The sequence below is a fragment of the Rana temporaria genome, chromosome 6 (genome assembly GCF_905171775.1).
Source record: "Rana temporaria chromosome 6, aRanTem1.1, whole genome shotgun sequence".
NCBI lineage: Eukaryota > Metazoa > Chordata > Amphibia > Anura > Ranidae > Rana > Rana temporaria.
The window spans coordinates 105,463,403-105,484,044 of NC_053494.1; the positions used below are offsets into that span (position 1 = coordinate 105,463,403).

The following is a 20,642-nucleotide window of genomic DNA, read 5'->3' on the forward strand; positions in this document are numbered from 1 at the left end:
TTAAATGGATGATTTAGTTTTTTTGAGTGCTCGGGCAAGGAGGGTACCTGGTATATTTGCTTTAAAATAAACATTTTGTTTAGATTTACATAGTGTCTTGTCCACTGATTCTGATAAGAAGAGGTCAAGTTTTAATCTAGCTTTATCTTGTTGTGACTTTGTGGTTGGAGTAGAGTTAGATTGAAAAATACTATGGCATTTATTAAACTCATTTTCTAGTTCTCGCTGTAATTTTTGTTTCTCTTTTTTAATATATGATGCTTGGCTTATACAACAACCTCTAAGAACAGGCTTGTGTGCTTCCCATAATGTTATTGGAGATTTATTGTTGCCAATGTATTCTTTTATAGCGATTTCTAATTCAGCGGAATTTGACGGGCGAGACAGCAATGAGTCATAAATATGCCAGGTGGGGTCATGTTTTTTGGGGATTAGTGAGGTTAAAGTAGATATAATAGCACAATGGTCAGTCCAAGTATATGGTTTAATAGATGAGACTATTAATTCTGGAGACAAACTCATAGAAATTAATATATGGTCAATGCGTGAGAATGATCTATGCGGGTGGGAGTAAAATGAGAATTGACGTCTGGTTGGGTTAATTTCACACCATGAATCTATTAATGAATATTGTAGGAGGAGTCTTTGGAAAGATTGGGATTGAGAATTAGACGTAGCTGGAGTTGGGGATTTATCAAGGTAAGAATATAGTTTAGTTTGAATCCCCACATATCAAGAGTGTACCTTGTTTGTGAGTGTATATTACTTGAAGTAAATGAGAGAAATGATGTTGGTCTCTTATTTGGAGCGTAGTAAGACTACTGTGATTGGGATGTCACATAGATGGACCCGTGAGTATAAGGTAACGCTTCTGGATCCTTGATTGAAGGGGGAAAAAGGTGTAGATCGATGGAAAGCTATTAATACACCTCGTGTTTGGATTTGGCTGGGGCAGTAAAAACCTGGGGGTAACTTGAACCAAAGTATTTAGGTGTTGAAGAATCAGTAAAGTGTGTCTCTTGGAGACACACTATGTGAGCTTTAGATGAAGACAACGACCTGAACACTTTCGTTTGCTTATGGGGAATGTTTAGACCTTGTACATTCAATGCAAGTACATTTAAAGGAGCCATATATAAATCTTGGGTAGGTTATAATTAAACATATCAGATATAGCTTGTACCATTGGACTTACCCCAGAGAAGAACAGAGAAAGAAAGAAATAGAAACAGAATAGGAAAGAAGATGAAGAAGGAAATAGAAGTATATATATATAATATAAAATATATATATATATATATATATATATATATATATACACACACACACACACACACACATATACACACACACACCCACACTATATAGTCAACTTGTAGTAGTTTAAATATGTGATAAAAAATAAAATGTTGGCGTACCAGGTGTGCATGTCAAGAAGACCTGGAGGTACAAAGTCTGTCCTAGGGTGGGGGGCCGGTATCTGGGGGCCTCCTTATTAAAGGGGGCTCCCAGATTCCGATAAGCCCCTCGCCCACAGACCCCGAAAACCAAACGGCCAGGGTTGTCGGGAAGAGGCCTTATCAACATGGGGACAGGGTGCTCTGGGGTGGGGGGCCGCAGTGCGCCCCCCTGCCCCAGAGTACCCAACCCCCCCATGTTGAGGGCATGTGACCTGGTACGGCTCAGAAGGGGGGGGCGCTTGCTCGTTCCCACTCCTTTCCTGACCGGCCGGCGTGCTTTGGATACGGGTCTGGTATAGATTGTGGGGGCACCCCCACGCCGTTTTTTTGCGTAGGGGGGTTCTCCTTACAACCCATGCCAGACCTAAGGGCCTGGTATGCCCCATGGGGGGGGGAACCCATGCCGGTTTTCTATTTAAAATTTGGCATGGAGTTCCCCCTCATGAATCATACCAAACGCCGCGGCTAGAATTGGCGGGAATCCAAGTCGCATCCCCGTTGCTTCTATGATGCGCTTGCTGGAATGTGCTTTTTTCTATTCCAGCGAGATGTCGGCACCCTGTCGCTGAGAATCAGCGGGATGCTGTCGTGCTGGAAACACATTGTCGGCAACAGGTACAGTATACTTAACCTTTGTGATTGGGAAATTTTAATGGATGTGTTTTGAGTTCAATACATAGGCCAAACTAGCGTTTGGATAATTCAATCATGAAGTTGAGGGAGTTCTTAGTATAATGTAGAGATTATTCAGTCTATGGAGTCTGGAAGATCAAATTCTGGGGAGTTGAAGCAACCTCTTTTGGATGTAGCTTGTCTGCTTCTGTCAGTTTCAGGTTTTGATGAATTTTGTGGAGAGCTGGATAGTGTGCGCCGGCGAGGACGATTTGTTGTATAGCTGGAGTTTTTGCAGTGTGGTCTGTAGTTCTTCAGTGGATCTACTTGTGAATTTGGTTCCTTGGTGGGTGAATCGAACAGTGAATGGGAATACCCATTGATAAGGGATGTGGTGGTGTTGGAGATTTTGAAGTAGAGGTTTCATCTCACGCCGTTTGGCTATTGTTATTGGAGATAAATCTGCGAATATTTGACAAGAATGTCCTTGAAAAGTTAGGGTTTCTTTAATCCTGGCTGCGGCCATAAGCTGTTCCTTAGTACGAAAGAAATGGAATTTAATAATTATGTCACGTGGAGGTCTTTCTGTTTTGCGTGGCGCCAATGCCCTGTGAATTCTATCAAATTACAGTCTCTCAATAGGGATGGAAGGGGACAATTCCTGAAAGAGCGCTGTCATGGACGATTGAAGATCAGTGATCGATTCAGGTATACCTCTTATGCAGAGGTTTGACCGTCGTGCTCCGTTTTTCAAAGTCTTCCAAACGCGTTGCAAAGTCAAATTTTCATCTCTGAGTATCTTAAGTTCGTTGTCATGGGAAAACTACATTGGTTTCAATGTCATCCATTCTGCATTCCTAAGTCTACAGTACATTGGCCTAGGTCACAAATCTCTTTAGTTAATTTTCTCTGTTATTTGGTCAGAGGTCCCGTTGCAGAGCTTTATGAAGCATCTTCTCTATTTGTTTAAAAATATTGGGTGTAATGTCTCAGTTTGTTGTGTTAAAGAACCAACACTTTGTTCAATTTCCTGTGTAATTTGAGTCCTGTGAAGAGCTCAGCTGTTTTCTGTCAGCGCGGGCTTTAGCTGCGTGAGGTGAATTAGACAGAGTCATTACAACAGAGCCTCTGAGGGTTTTTCCTTGTGTGTTTTGTCTTGGCTTTCCTGCGGGTCACTCCAAAAACCATACTATTATGTTCCCAGGGCATTAGGGAAGATTATGGAGTAGTTTGATTAATTACCTTGTCTTTCAGGTGTCTGTGGAAGCCGTGAAGACCTGAGAACGGAGCCTCAGCAGGGACATGTCTGATGCCATCAGCTCCGCCCTCCATCATTTTATAATATTTTTATACTTATTACAATTTTTTTAATTGTAATCTTCCTTTCGTATATTATACTGCCAACCAACACATTTGTAATAGATTGTGAGCAGTGCCAAGTAAAATAGCAGGCAAAGCAACGCTATGGATACGTTTTAACATGTGATTTGGGTTGAGGGTATTTATGCCCTCAACCAACATGGTGGAATTGCAACTTCCTGAAGACGGATAATCTGATAGGCCGAAATGCATAGAGGTTGAGTCACGACCTTGTGACACACTTCCACCTAGATGTCCAAACCAAGAAATCGAGCCTTCACCGCACCAGCAGCTTCATGTAATGATTGGGCAGGTTTCACAGATGACTTTTTTACCTGCTGTTTACTCTGGGTGCCAGAATATCAGGCACTCATACATGTGAGTTGAATACTTTTTTAATCTTTTGGAATAAAGTCTTTTAAAACTGCACTGCGCAATGAGTTTTTTTCCATTGTATCTATCCACGTGAGGATTATCCACTATAGCCAACCACCGGTCCAGAGGATATCTACAGGGGTCGCCCCACACACACACAACACACTTTTGACCTAATAGTGAACATCTATTAGGGGAGTACCCTTTTTAAGCACCTAGGAAGCACGGAATCTTTCATATATATCCATATTTCAAGTCGCAGCACTGTGTACGAGATCTTCAATACTGTTCCAACAGCACAAGCACTTTTTCACTGGGGACTTTTCCAGCTATAGTTTTTATAGTGTCTCATATAATACTTTGTTGTATGTAGCATTTAGCATGGTTTATCACTTTTACCATCATTTATTGTTTATATCAATTTACACTGCAGTTGCTCCAGCCATGCGATTATTTATTTTATTCATGGTATCAACACTTTTATGAAGTTATTTTTCAAGTATCTTATTCACCATCTTTTGGCGCTTTGGTCCATTTATATTTTATTACAATTTTACATGCCTGGGATATGCATGGCAGACAGGTCTGGGATTTGAAGTTCCGCCCAAGCCAGAATCTGATCAGGAAGCAAACTTCCTCTGTCAACCAAGTCTCTTGCAACGAGAGGGTAGACAGGCTAGAATCCATAATGAGGACCTGGTTTTAAGCTTTGGGCGTATGTGATGGTCCTAAAACTGGGCGCCTTCAGGTCCCTGGAAGCCAAAATGTTTAGACAGAAGGCAACATTAAGCCCAAAACCCATGTGCAAAAGGTGGGTATTGGTCATCCTTGATGTTACAGAGGCCAGATGAAAGGAAGAGTTGACCGAATATTGAAGTTTTCATGCAGAATTTCCAATCTGCAAAGAAAGGTGTTGAGACCTTTAGGTCCAGAATGCACGGAATACCACTTATTACTTTGAGAAATATAAGGCCCCATGCACACAGGACGCTGCTAAACTCGAGTTCAGAGTCATTTGGGCATTTTTTTCAACTGCCCCTGAACACATTTAATGTTATCCTATGTGTCCATTGCACACGATCACGTTTTTTGGCGTTTCAAAGCAGTTGGGTTTAGGGGCCGTTTTTCCAACCCAAATTTATACCTAGATAAGTGAGGTGTGTATATGACCAAGTAAAAGGGAGGGACGTTTTGCTGTAATGTATCTGGAGATAAAGAAATATTAGAGCTGTAGTTTTTTGTGAATTTAATTTAAACCCGATATTCGGGCAAATTGGTCTAATATGTTGATAAGATTAGGGGTAGTAAGATGTGGGAAGTTATAAAAATTAAGATGTCATCAGCAAATAAGCAAAGCTTATGTTGAGACCTGCTAATTCTATACCTTTGATTGAGGGATCTGCACGAATGGATTGGGCAAGGGGTTCAATAAATAGGGCAAATAGGAGTGGGGAGAGAGGACATCCCTGGTGTGTACCTCTATTGATATCAAACATGTCACATTTGTACCCTGTGTATTTAGCATAAGCTTTGGGTTTATTATATAATGATGAAACCCAGCTTAGAAAGTGGGGGCCAAAACCACATTTTTGTAGAGCGAAATGTAAATATGACCATGATACCGTGTCATAAGCTTTTTTGATGTCTAGTGATACAAGGCATGTAGGTATTCGTCTAGTTTTAGCTGCTTTGATCAATAATACTGTTCGACAGACATTATCTGAAGCTTGGCGCAAAGAGATAAAAACTACTTGATCTTTGTTGATTAGGAACCATTAGGAAGGCAAACTTCCTCTGTCAACCAAGTCTCTTGCAACGAGAGGGTAGACAGGCTAGAATCCATAATGAGGACCTGGTTTTTAAGCTTTGGGTGTATGTGATGGTCCTAAAACTGGGCGCCTTCAGGTCCCTGGAAGCCAAAATGTTTAGACAGAAGGCAACATTAAGCCCAAAACCCATGTGCAAAAGGTGGGGTTTGGTCATCCTTGATGTTTACAGAGGCCAGATGAAAGGAAGAGTTGACCGAATTTGAAGTTTTCATGCAGAATTTCCAATCTGCAAAGAAAGGTGTTGAGACCTTTAGGTCCAGAATGCACGGAATACCACTTATTACTTTGAGAAATATAAGGCCCCATGCACACGAGACGCTGCTAAACTCGAGTTCAGAGGCATTTGGGCATTTTTTTCAACTGCCCCTGAACACATTTAATGTTATCCTATGTGTCCATGCACACGATCACGTTTTTTGGCGTTTCAAAGCAGTTGGGTTTAGGGCCGTTTTTCAAACCCAAAATTTGGGTTCAGAAGCTTTCAGCTTTTGCGCTTTAGACGCAAATCGCGGCTAAACGCGCAAAACGCGGCACAAATAGTTTGATTCTGAGCTTGGGGGAGGGTCTACAGTGTTTTGGGGATAAACGCTGACAGCCGCAAATCGCGGTAAAACGCCGCAAAACGGGCGTTTTAAATGCCGGTTTTTGCCTTTGAAAAACTGAGATTAGAGGCGTTTGTAAAAGCGTCTCGTGTGCATGGGGCCTAAAGAGTCTTGAGAAGTCATCTAATCTTCGTGGGGACATTGGCAGCTTTGACAACATGAAGCAGGGTGGAGGTAGAGACCAAAATTCTAGCTTGAAGCCTCTGGTTATGTTTTAGACCCAAACATCTGAAATGTCTTGGGAATAGGTGGCCAACAAAAATCCCACAGTCTGATAAGTTAGGGTGTGCCCTCATTGCAAGGACCACTCGCTTGGATGGGTAAATGCAAAGCTCTCTCAAGACTGTTGCAACCTTATTGTTGCAAAACATATTGATGCCATTGGTTACAGAAGGATTTCTAAACTGAGGTGTTCAATACTTATTTTGCCCGATGTAAGCACACAGCTTGCCTATTCAGAATACAGCTCTACATTTTCATTAGTTCCTCTGCCTATGTGGAGGGGATGTATGTGTGTGTGTGTGTGTGTGTGACCCTTGCCTCCAATCAGTTCTCACACAGTGTATAAGAGCTGTAACTGCAGCTCTCCACCCCCCCTCCTCTGTACGCCTTACAGATGCATAAGGATTTAACCACTTGCTTACTGGGCACATAAACCCCCTTTGTGCCCAGGCGAAATTTCAGCTTCCGGCACTGCGTCGCTTAACTGACATTTGCGCAGTCGTGCGTCGTGGCTCCCAAACAAAATTGACGTCCTTTTTCCCCACAAATAGAGCTTTATTTTGGTGGTATTCGATCACCTCTTGCGGTTTTTATTTTTTGCGCTATAACAAAAAAAGAGCGGACAATTTAAAAAAAAAATATATATATATTATATATTATATATATATATATATTATATATATATATATATATATATATATATATATATATATATATATATATATAAAAAAAATTGCAATAAGCGACTGGTTTGCGCAAAAGTTATAGCGCCTACAAAATAGGGGACAGAATGATTTTTTTTATTATTTTTTTACTAGTAATGTCGGCGATCTGCGATTTTTATTGGGACTGTGCGATTTTTATTGGGACTGCGATATTGCGGACGGAACGTATCGGACACTTTTGACACAAATTTGGGACCATTAACATTTATACAGCGATCAGTGCTATAAAAATTCACTAATTACTGTATAAATGTGACTGGCAGTGAAGGGGTTAACACTAGGGGGTGAGGAAGGGGTTAAATGTGTATCCTGGGTGTGTTCTAACTGTGTGGGGGAGGGGGGTGACTGGGGGAAGTGACCGATGCTGTGTCCCTATGTACAAGGGACACAGATCGGTCTCCTCTCCTCTGACAGCATGTGGAGCTCTGTGTTTACACACAGAGCTCCACGTCCCTGCTGTGTTACCGACGATCGCGTGTACCCGGCGGACATCGCGGCCGCCAGGTACACGCATCGGCTTCCCAACGATGCGCCGGGACATTGTTTACCCGCTGCGCGCCCCCCAGAGGTGCGCGCGGGTAATGCACTTAAATGACGTCCAAATACGTCCAGTTGGCACCTAAGAGCCGCGCTGTTGACGTCTTTTGTCAATAGCGCAGGTCTCAAGTGGTTAATGACAAATCTGCACTTTTGAAGGGCTGTTGACAAGAAATTACTGCAGAAAACAAGTAAAACATATGGATGAGGATATGTTTCATCTCTGTGTATTATCTGAGGCTATTCACTTCACTGGGTATATGTGATGATTTACAACCACTTTAAATGTACAATTAAGAAAATAGCTTTGTGAATTGAACCGATATTATATTTAGTAACAGTAATCCAAAGTACTGCTCTGTTTATGCGAGTAAGCGAGAGTGGTCATCTGTAGAATTAATGTGACCCATTGTGGTAATTTTAGACATTTTGCCACCTTGTCAGTTCAGTGTGCATGGCTGATTTACAAGACCAAGCTTTTTGTACCGGAGGCAGAACCTCTTCAAATCTTACTAAGATAGTAAAACATTTTTATCCATGTTTTATGTTCAAGAGGCCTGGGAACATTGCAAAGTTATTATTAAAAATTCACCTGGGAAAACAAAGTAATAACAAATGTGCTGTTTTGATATATATAAAAATAAAACAAAATGCGTTTAATGCTCAGTAATTCAGACTTAATTTTTCAGTTGTCAGGAAGTTTCTGCTGACAAACATGCAAAAGGCCAGTGCAAAGACATGGCTCTACACATGGGGCTACTGTCCTGGTGTGCGCATTAGTGGCACTAAACCATTTATTTACGGCTCAGCACAGCTTGAAGAAATTGGCAAGTGGTTTTCATCTGTTCTTGGCATTCCAATACTGGCCTCACTTTGCACCCTCAAATAGTCTGCCTATTGATGTTGTACCTTCGCTGCTTGCTTGTTACTGTCAACTAAGAAAAACAATAGACTGCTTACAGAAAATATTAAAATATTTAGTATTTCTTAAAATAATATCTCTTTGCTGCTAATAACGGTGAATATGCACTAAACAAAGTCAGTAATTTACAGGTGATAGAAGTATAGATATTATCTTTGTGTTTTGAACTGTTGCTACATTCCAATTGATCAAAATCAACTTTGCCTTAAAGTGATAAAATGTTGTTTTCAGTTAAAACCAAGCATGCTATATTTACCCGCCCTGTGCAGTAGATTTGCCGAGAGCAGGTCAGATCCTCCTCTTCTCAAGTCCCTCTTCGGTGCTCCTGGCCCCTCCCACCCATTGAGTGTCCCCATAGCAAGCGGCTTGCTATGGGGGGCACCCGAGCCAGGCCACAGCTCCTTGTGCCCGCCCCCTTTCTCGCCTCATTGGCTGACTGAGGAAGGGAGTCCTGGGCAGCCAAGATAATCCTACAACATCGTTGGATCTAGATGGGGCTCAGGTTTTAGGGGAGTTGAGGGGGGCTGCAGCACACAGGCTTTTTATCTTGATGCATTACAATATTACAACCCCGCTGACAGATGATGAGTCATCAGTTGTTTAAGGATGCTGCTCCTTAACAACCAGTTATTCTTCACAGAGAATTAGATTGGTAGATAATTTTTCGATCGATCCAAAATCGTTATGAAAATTTAAAAAATGGTTCCAAAACGAATAATTAAAATTCGTTACTTTTGTCATTCGACATCTAAATCTCCAAATAACCAACTTAGCACTAAAGAAGGGGGTGAAGGAGAATGTAAAATGTAATGTATTTGTAAGGCTTTCTACGAAACAGCAATAGGTAAAAAGGCCAGATGGAACTAGTCATGGTAAAGATAGTTAGTTATTTTTCTCAGCAAAGTAAAGTTAGATTTTAAATCTATCAGACATTAAAAAGGGACCTCTAGTATTGAAGCTAGGTTAATATTTCTTACCTTAGATCCTTTAAACATTTGCAGTGCGTCAACATCTCACACAGTGAAGACATGTACATTACTTTGCCCATCATGCCAATATTTGCCAGTGATAAACTACAAAGTTGTTTGCAGCTTATGCCAATGTTTACTAGGCTGGAACCTGTTACTATTCCTGGAAGCTGTGCAAGTGTAAGGTTTTCCAAGTAATTAAGCTGGCTGATTGCTGCCACTTCTGCATCCCCTACAGCATGTGAACGCTTGCAAGGTGGGTAAGTGTTGCGTATTGCTGGATCATTCCGGGGCATAACAGAATAAAAGTTTGAACCAATAAATTCCAAGTGTTTCAGAACTGGAGTTCCCTTTAGAAGTTTCCAGAAGACAGGGCATTGCTTAGCCATACTCGGATCTTCAGGGATTTTAGTATTTACCCCAACCCGAACCTTTTTGCCAAACATAGGTGGTGCAGCACTGGGAGTAGCTAGTGCTGTGCAGCTGTAAGCTACCGAACACACTGGCAAGGAAAGAGAATGTAAGCTTTTTAGTTGTGATAAAATCTCACACAGATGCCTTCCTGAAGTCTGTGAACTGTGATGGTGTGCTGATGAAAGGTTCAAATGGGTAAGATTGGAACAAGCCAATATTAAATTTTCCAAAATAGAGCCATCTATATCATCTTCAGGTTTTCTTGAATTCAAGTTGGGAAGAAGGCATAAGGCACACCCTTTTAGATTCAAACTTACAAGGCTTTTACAGTCTTTTCCACCATTTAAAATTCTTTGTGTAAGCTGATCACCAGAAATCATGCAGCCACTGAAATTTAAGTATGATGGACAACTAAATTTCATGTGTTGAAGTAGGGAAGATCCATTTACCCAATATTTAGGCAACTGAAATGCCTCCAAAGAAACATTCTTTGCCATGGATTCAAGCAAATTTTTGGTAGCTCTGCTTTCTGCTAGGTTACCTGGGACAGATATGAGAAAAGATCTAAGATTTTCTGGTGTCCGGTCACTTAGTACAGCTAAATACAATCGAACAACTTCCTCATTTATATAACCAGGTGCAAGACGGGCGTAGAACAGCCTTAGATTCTGGTAATGGGGTACATTGCTTTCTCCGACCATCAGTTGCCCAGACATTACTGTTCCTTCACGTGTTCTGTCCAAAACTTCAAAATAGAGCAGAAGCCTTTTGAGACTAGTGCAGCATGGTACAACTCCATAGGATGGCACAAAGACAGTTTGTTTCAGTTCCTCTAGATGACTGAGTGTTGCTTTGCATTCACTGCTTAGCTTTCCCGCATCAAACCCTGCGTTGATATCAACAGACAATGAACGCAGGTGATGAAGTTCTGAAAGAATTTTAGAAAGGCGCAAGGATGTAACTGAACAGCCTTCCATATCCAGTCTAGTTAGCTTCTTACAGCGTGATAACATGTCCACTGTTGGGGTAGACAACCAGTAGCTCCCACTCAAGTCTAGTTCAGAAATGTCCCTACATATTACTTTCAGCATTTGTTTCACTTGTTCATCATGAGCCTGAAAGAAAATAAAAATGAAAAAGTACTCTTAAAGCAGTTGTTTAGGTAAAATTTAAAAACACTTTCAGGAAAGATAGACAAACACATTCTCCATAGCAGTCATTTACTGGCCTTCTATGCTGTCAACCTGGCTGCAGGCAAAGATAACTGTAGTAGATTCACTGGGATAAAAGAGGAACTATTCAAAGCAGATTCAGCAGAGAAATGAGTCACCAAGACTGCAGCAGTAAACAGATTATTTTACATAAAGCCTGAAAAGCAACTGTTGATGACTTAAATTTTAGGAGCACACACTAGGTGCCAAGAAAAAGACCCAATTCACCATTTGCCTATGTCAGGGGCGTCCAAACTTTTTTCAAGGAGGGCCAGATTTGATGAAGTGAACATGCGTGAGGGCCGACCATTTTGCCTGACATTCTTTGAACCATTAAAATTTGGTCTAAGTGTGTATGTTCGTGCACTAATACACTGCCCAACAAGAATTATCTCGCCTTTGTGGCCATGTGTGGGGAAGAGATGAGCTTGGGTGTGGTATTTGGATATACCGTATTTATTGGAGTATAACACACACCTTCACTTTAAGAGGGAAGTTTCAGGAAAAAAACTTCCATTTTAAATAAAGAACTGTGAAGCAAACTATTGCCAGGAATGCAGCACCCACCATTGCCAGGAATGCAGCACCCGCCATTGCCATCAGAGCAGCCTTGTAATGGGCAGGAGGAGCGCCAAAGATTACCTACAGGAGAATCTCCTGTTTACACGGCTGCCTCTTTTTTTTTAGAAAATTATTTTTATTCAATTTTTGCAACACAGATACAATACTAGGCCGCAACATGCGACCGACAATTACCGGTCAGAACACAGAAACCGGCTGGGAAGAAAAGAAAAGAAAAAAAAAAAAAAGGGGGGGACAGCACTGGTACACATTAAATGTTTACAAACCTAATCAAAATCAATGAAATCCGATTAAATCAAATCATAAGTATATCGTAACGCGTGACCCCCCCCCCCCCCCCCATGACAAGTACAACCTTTTGCGCAATCTTGATCTCTATGCTGATAGAGTATAACATGCAAATCTCTGCCCAGGAAAGAAAAGAGATGGGATACATTCCCTTACAGAATACACCGTTGCTCCAAAATAAATAGGTCCACACTCCACCCCCCCCAGACACCATCACACATACACTCCATGACTGTACTGAACCCGGCCTAATCCGACACTGTATCCACCGAGGCCAACCAACCTCCCCACACCTTATCAAATTTTGTCAGGGCCCCCCTGCTCAGGTAAGTAGCCCTGTAAAATGGAATGACCTTGTTTACCAGTACCTTCCAGGACTCCACTGTTGGGGCCGAGGAGCTCTTCCAAGAAAGGATGATCCGCTTTTTAGCATAAAAAAAAAGAAGAATAAGTAGTGTCCTAATCGCCCTGGTCGTAGCCAGGGGCTCCACCAGATGCAGTAGACACACCTCCACAGTGATGGGAATTGAAATAGAAGTGACCGACCGTATACAGTCCACCACACCTTGCCAGTATGGTTGAACCCGGGGACAGTCCCAGAAGACATGCATAAAGTCTGCGGAGGGCATGGAACACCGCCAGCATACTGATCTCTGATTTCCAAATATTTTAGCTAGTCTAGCAGGGGTCAGGTAAATCCTGTGCAAAAATTTGTAATGAATTAGTCTATCCCTGGTAGAAACCAGGGCCTGAAAAGCTGCCCCCCAAACATCATCCCAGTCATCTCTGTCCAGTCCCGAAGTCACTGTCTCCCAGGCCCGTCTACATGGCGCTAGCAATTTAGTAGTTTCCGGAAAAAGGTCCCTATATAGAACAGAAACCGCTTTGGACAGCGATTCACCACGAGCCAATAATTCCAAATCACTAAGTTTAAGGACAAGGGGACCCCCTCTGAATTGGGCCTGAAATGTATGTCTTAGTTGCAGGTACCTGAAGAAATGTGTGTTTGGTAGACCATAACAAGTTTTTAGGTCGTCAAACGGCATAAGAGTGCCATTGACCACTATATGGCGCAGGAGCTTGACTCCAAAGGCAGTCCACACCACTGGGTCTGGATAATCAAGAAAGTGTGACAGCTTGGGATTCCTCCACAAGGGGGTCTCAGGAGAGAAAGTGACACTATCCTGGGGTCTCATCTCCTGGGCCACAGCCCAAGCTCTGAGTACCGACCGCATAGAGGACGTCAAGGGGTAGGGGGCCCTCGGCCCTCTATAGATCAGAAGCGAAAGCGCCTCATAGGAGCCCACACAAGCAGCCTCCAAAGAGACCGCAGCGTCGTCCGGAGCGGTGATCAACCAACGGTTAGCCACCGCCAGCTGGCCGGCTAAAAAGTATTTGTGGAAATTGGGTACCGCCAATCCTCCCTCCCCCCATGGTTGTTGAAGAATAGCCAGTTTGAGGCGAGGGAGCTTCCCTTGCCACAGGAAGGAGGAGATCATACTGTCTATGGACCTGAAAATCGACCTTGGTATCCACACCGGAGAGTTCCTGAGAGTGTAAAGCAGGAGGGGAAGAATCTTCATTTTAATCAGACTAACTTTCCCAATGAGGGACAGGGGAAGATTTTTCCAGGAGTGGAGTTTTTTAGATACAGTAGCCAGCAGTGGAGACACATTTAGGCTAATGAAATCCGTCACAGAATTTGTGATATGTAGCCCCAGGTATCTAATCTGAGTCACCCACTGTAAGGGATTGGAAGGGTCAACCCGCCCGGGCATCCCATGGGAGCGTAGCGGAAGGATCTTTGACTTAGTCCAATTGACCTTGAGACCGGAGACCTCAGTGAACCTACCCATCAATGCGAGTGCAGCATGTAGAGAAGGGCCCGTATCCCCAAGAAATAGAACCAGGTCATCAGCATAGAGGGCCACAGTCTCAGTCAGGGTGCCCACCCTAATCCCCTGGATCTGCGACGAAGAGCGCAATGCAATCGTCAGGGGTTCCATAACCAGAGAAAACAAACCCGGGGACAAGGGGCATCCCTGCCTGGTGCCCCTGGATACTGGAAAAGTGTCAGACACCCCACCGTTCAGGCGGATTGCTGCTACTGGGCGGTCGTAGAGCATTTTTATCCATTGGAGGAACACAGGGCCGAAACCCATGCGTTCTAGCACCTGGACCATGTATCCCCAATCAATGGAGTCAAACGCCTTTTCCAGGTCAAAAAACACCAGGGCCCCCCCATGAGACAGCTCACCATCAATTTGCGTATGCGCGTACACCCTGCGGATATTAATGTCGGTAGCTTTTTTGGGCATAAACCCCGTCTGGTCAGGTGATATCAAGTGGTCCAGGCATTGCATTAATCGATTGGCCACCATTTTGGTAAGGATTTTAAGATCCATGTTCAACAGTGCAATGGGCCTGTAAGAGGAACAGTGCAGTGGGTCCTTTTCTGGCTTGGGGAGCAGAACCACATGTGCCTCATACCACGTAGGGGGCAAGCTCCCAATCTCAAGACATTCTGTATACAGGTTTAAAAGCTTGTGGGACAGCACTTCTGAATAGGTCTTATACCATTCAGCCGGAAACCCGTCAGGTCCCGGCGCCTTACCATTCGGGAAGGAGGCAATTGCCACGGCCAGCTCCTTGGAGGTAAAAGGGGCCTCCAAGTCTGCCGCCGCCTCCCCGGGCAGCTCCGGGATCTGAAAGGAGTCCAGCAAATCCGTCAGCACCTGACTGTCATATTGCGGGATAGCCGCATAGAGATCAGAATAGTAGGATACAAAAGCCTGCATGATACTCTCTCTATCCCTCACTAAGGCACCCCCTGCCGAATAAACGCAAACACGGCTGCCTCTTTAATCAAAAGTCCCACCTTCTTTGATGGACAGAACGGTTGTCCAATGGCAGCGCCAGAGACGGGACTTCCTATTACAGAGGCCACCTGTAAACAGGAAATTCTACTCCTGTATGCACGGCACTCATCCCTCCTCCTCCCTTTCCCCTGCAAGGCAGCCAGATTATATATTGTTTGTTGCCCCGGTGCTGGGAGATCATCGGGGGCCACAAAAGATATATGTTTAGATAACCAGACGGGGCGTTCAAAACCAGACCGCGGGCCGCAATTGGCACGCAGGCTGGACTTTGGACATGCCTGGCCTATATATCCTGTTTGTCCCCGATATTACAGTGGCATACACTGTCAAATTAAATATGAAGTTAAAATCATGTTTTCTGATCACCAGATCTCATTTACGCAATGTTACAGCCTAATTCCACCCTCCACTTTAAATAGTTAACTCGGGCTAAAATGGCCCAAGCAAACCATTTATATTACTAACAGATGTGGTGCCTGTCAGTACTGCATGTGGCATCAGTTCCCATCACAAAATTGAGTTGAGTCAATCGCTGCTCAGCCATTCAGAGGAAGATTTATATTTATATGAATAAATACAAAAGCTTCCTCTGATTAATGTCACCCTCCTGCCTCTCCACCAAAAGAAAACTTTTGTTCATTAACCACTTGAAGACCAAGCCTTAAGTTTAAATCAGTATTTGTTGTTAGAAAAGAACTTCTAACCCCATCAGAGACCCTAGGGAATAAAATGGCGATCATTGCAATTTTTAGTGCCACACAGTATTTGCATGGCGGTTTTTTTTAAACAGTTTGTTTTAAAAAAAAATACATTTTAATTAATTGGAAATATATAGAATGAAAGATGATGTTACACGAGTAAATACCCAACATGTCATGCCTTGTTGACTCCTTGTAATCTTTAGGCATGACATATGAAAAAAAGCATACATGTCCCAATTAGGAGCGCGTTTGTCTGCTGCTTCATTCTTCCATCAGCATGAATCATAAAACATGGCGACGGGATGAACACAGCCTGTGAATGTCAGTTTCAGCTCTGTTCCCGTGAGCCGTTTGAAGGGGGGTGTGTCTCTTCCCTCCAATCAGCTTACAGAGTGTAACTTCAGCTCTCCATCCCTTTTCTTCTGAACTCTGACAAGCTCTATGAATTCAGCACTTTGAACAGATGTAGAGAAGAGAGCTGCATATAAAGAGCTACAACTTATGTAGGAGTATTTGTTTCATCTCTGTATCACTGGGTACAGTGGGGATCGAAATTTTGGGCACCCCAGGTAAAAATGTGTATTAATGTGCATAACGAAGCCAAGGAAAGATGGAAAAATCTCCAAAAGGCATCAAATTATTGATTAGATATTCTTATAATATGTCAAAAAAAGTTAGATTTTATTTTCATCATTTACACTTTCAAAATTACAGAAAACAAAAAAATGGCGTCTGCAAAAGTTTGGGCACCCTGCAGAATTTATAGCATGCACTGCCCCCTTTGCAAAGCTGAGACCTGCCAGTGTCATGGATTGTTCTCAATCATCGTCTGGAAAGACCAAGTGATGTCAATCTCAAAGGTTTTAAATGCCCAGACTCATCTGACCTTGCCCCAACAATCAGCACCATGGGTTCTTCTTAGAGGTCGACCGATATGGGTTTTTCTCTGGCCGATACCGATGCTGATATTTCAAAATCGGGGCGGCCGATGGCCGATATTTTAGGCCAATTTTTGCGGCCGATATTTTAGGCCGATTTTTTTTTCCCCCATTATCTCAGAAAATCTAGGTTGGGGAGGAGGTTATTGTTTAGGGTGGAAAGGTGGAGTGCAGCCTATCAGGGTCCATCAGTGCCCACCAATGCAGCTCACCAGTGTAGCCTATCAGTGCCACCTCATTAGTGTCCACCAGTTCAGCCTGTCAGTGCAACCTCATCAGTGCCTACCAGTTCAGCCCATTAGTGTCCATCAGTACCACCTCATTAGTGCCCACCAGTGCAGCCCATCAGTGCCACCTCATAATTATTAAAAAAGAAAAAAAATACAATCTTAGTCATTTTAAGGAGGGGGGTACAGAGAGGTGGTTGTGGAGGAGGGAGGTACAGAGAGGTGGTTGTGGAGGAGGGAGGTACAGAGGTGGCTGTAAAGCTACCTCTCTGTACCCCCTCCTCTACAGCCACCTCTCTGTACCCGCCTCCTCCACAGCCATGTGTTGTGGAGAGGGATGGGTGGGGATGCATTGTGCCCCTTAACTTAAAATAAGGGTCACGCTGATGGGCACATTTTATGTTAAGGGGCACTCTGATGGGCACAACAAAACGTGCTCCTTAACATAACATTTGCCCATCAGAGTGCCCCTTAACATGCAATATGCCCATCAGCAAACACATTAAAAATATACCCATCAGCGTGCCCCTTAACATAAAAGTTTTGTTGTGCCCATCAGAGTGCCCCTTGACATAAAATTTGCCCATCAGAGTGTCCCTTAATAACATAAAATGTGCCCATGAGCGTGACCTTGCCCAGCAGTGTTAGTGTTGACAAAAAATAAATGCCCATAGTGATCTACATCAATGAACGAATATGCCACATACCTAGCTAGAATGCAGGGGATGCTGCAAAATAAGAAGCCGGAAAGGAGTAGCACTGGGCGTCACGCCTCTACTCGCAAGGGAGAGCCAGTAGAAGACCCGGGAACCAGGAGCAGCAGGGGGTGGGGCACGCAAGGGTGACGTGAGAGACAGGCGTGGCCCCCTACTCGCAATGTGAGCAAGGAGTGGAACGCGAGCTGTGGGGGAAGGACCGTGACGTCACGCCCCTACTCGCCGCCGTACGTAGACTTCCAGGACCTGCTGTGAGTAGCAGAGGCCAATGCGGATGGAGGATTCATGGCGGGGGCACTGGTGACTGGTCAGTACATGACAGGAAGGCAAGGGACCTCGCGGCCTGGATATTGTAGCCGCGAATCGGCCAATTCTTTCACGACAATCGGCCGATGCCGATTTCACAAAAACGGCAAAATATCGGCCGACCGATATATCGGTCGACCTCTAGTTCTTCTAAGCAGTTGTCTAGAAAACTGAAACTGAAAATAGTTGACGCTCACAAAGCTGGAGAAGGCTATAAGAAGATAGCAAAGCATTTTCAGATGTCAATATCCTCTGTTCGGAATGTAATTAAGAAATGGCAGTCATCAGGAACAGTGGAAGTTAAAAGCAAGATCTGGAAGACCAAGAAAAATATCAGACAGAACAGCTCGCAGGATTGTGAGAAAAGCAATTAAAAACCCACGGTTGACTGCACGATCCCTCCAGAAAGATCTGGCAGACACTGGAGTTGTGGTACACTATTCCACTATAAAGAGATACTTGTACAAATATGGTCTTCATGGTAGAGTCATCAGAAGAAAACCTCTTCTACGTCCTCACCACAAAAATCAGCGTTTGAACTTTGCAAATGAACATATAGACAAGCCTGATGCATTTTGGAAACAAGTTCTGTGGACCGATGAGGTTAAAATAGAACTTTTTGGCCGGAATGAGCAAAGGTACGTTTGGAGAAGAAAGGGCACAGAATTTAATGAAAAGAACCTCTGTCCAACTGTTAAGCATGGGGGTGGATCAATCATGCTTTGGGGTTGTATTGCAGCCAGTGGCACAGGGAACATTTCACAAGTAGAAGGGACAATGGATTCAATAAAATTTCAGCTAATTTTGGATGGTAACTTGATGCCATCTGTGAAAAAGCTGAAGTTAAAGAGAGGATGGCTTCTACAAATGGATAATGATCCTAAAACACACCTCAAAATCCACGAGGGATTACATCAAGAGGCGTAAACTGAAGGTTTTGCCATGGCCTTCACAATCTCCTGACCTCAACATAATTGAAAATCTATGGATAGACCTTAAAGTGGAGGTTCCATCAAAAAAACAATTTTACTTTAAACTGTAGCTTTACGACTAAAAAAAAAAAAAAAAAAAAGTTTTTTTTTTTTTTTTTTTACTCATCTGGAAATGCCTGTTGCTATGCGGTCCCACAAAATCTGCATTTGAAACCATCTAGGATTCTGACACCATCTCCCTCCAATGCTCCTGGGAAATGTGTGTCATAATTTCCCAGGATGCAGTGCGCTGTCCAATTATCACTCCCCATGCAAGACTTCCAGGAAGTAAGTGCCTATAGGCTTCACAATGCCCACAAGCAAAATGACAACGGTGTAGATATAGTTTTATAAACTATCTTTTTTGAATATCTATGCGGATCGGCGGCGGATTGTAAAATAGTAAGTGACCAGATTTATATTATAAAAACGCAGGATGAAAGGACATACATTTAAAAAATGCTAATTGTGGTTGGAACTCCGCTTTAAAAGAGCAGTGCGTGACAGACAGCCCAGAAATCTCAAAGAACTGACAGACTTTTGTAAGGAAGAATGGGCAAAGATACCTCAAACAAGATTTGAAAGACTCTTGGCTGGCTACAAAAAGCGTTTACAAGCTGTGATACTTGCCAAAGGGGGCAGTACAAGATATTAACTCTGCAGGGTGCCCAAACTTTTGCAGATGACATTTTTTTTGTTTTCTGTCATTTTGAAAGTGTAAATAAAATCTAACTTTTTTGACATATTATAAGAATGTCTAATCTGTAATTTGATGCCCTTTGGAGATTTTTCCATCTTTCCTTGGCTTCGTTATGCACATTAATACACATTTTTACCTGGGGTGCCCAAACTTTCGATCCCCACTGTATATGTATCGGTTTAGAACCACTTTGAGTTGCCCATTTACAATTTTGGGTTCCTTTGATTTTCAATGTTTCACACAAAAGGCAAGATTTAAAAAAAAAAAAAAAAAACATTTGTTGGTTAATAACTACAGTTTCATGTTTTATATTTAGGAATCATTTTGGAAGTTGGGGGTGTGGCCTGATGGTGGAGCAAGCAGACGTGTAGAGACACATCTCCAACTCACGAACGGCATCCTGAAGCTATCCTGGGTCCATTGAGTGAGTAACTTGTATAGCACTGACAAATGCAAACCGAATCGCCTCAAGGCGCTTGTATCCAGAGTCGTGCTGATCCTTCAGAAGAGATGGGTCTACGTTCTCCCTTAGATTTGTAGCGGGCTGTGGGGATTTCGAACGCCACCAAACTACTCCCCACAGCTGTGGGAACACTTATGGCTGGCGTCCATGGTAAAATACGGGCCACCCGCGCCAACATCTGCGGCAGGACAGCTAGCCCCTTTCAGAAGGCAAGATGGAGCCGAGACACAGGCAGCACAGCAGCCATCCACCAGCCCTGGTGAGTGACTCTGTGCCTGCCCTATTCGATACACAGCCTAACAACCTGCAACTCCAGGACTCCCCCCTGCATATTGAGGACAGCCAGGCCCCAGGTTCCCCTTTTCCTGAGCCTACACTAGCCACCATAATGATAGCTATACGGGATTGCAAAGCCTCCCTTACTACACAGGTTGCATCCATTCGCATGGACTTTTCCCTATTGAAGCAAGATGTGCAAAACTTGAGAGATAGAACAGGGAGCCACTGAAGAGCATATCAGCTGCTTGGAGGATGTTGTGCACCCCTCATCTGCCACAGTGCAGGACCACACAAGTGAAGTGGCGGCCCTCCGTGCAAAAATCGATGATTTGAAAAACGTTTGCGTTTGTGGGGTT

The 20,642-nt window shown here is 43.3% G+C and overlaps 1 protein-coding gene across 4 annotated transcripts in view; it reads right to left on the bottom strand.

Moving 5' to 3' along the window:
- Positions 1-20,642, bottom strand: part of FBXL18 (F-box and leucine rich repeat protein 18) — a 202,073-nt gene that overhangs the window by 79,718 nt on the left and 101,713 nt on the right. For 3 of the 4 annotated variants that reach the window (XM_040357110.1, XM_040357111.1, XM_040357112.1), the window contains exon 3: positions 9,621-11,140. In XM_040357110.1, coding sequence (XP_040213044.1) covers positions 9,621-11,140 — 1,520 coding nt within the window. Of the gene's footprint in view, positions 1-7,890; positions 8,657-9,620; positions 11,141-20,642 lie in introns of those variants that run through there. The other variant, XM_040357113.1, reaches the window with a different exon arrangement.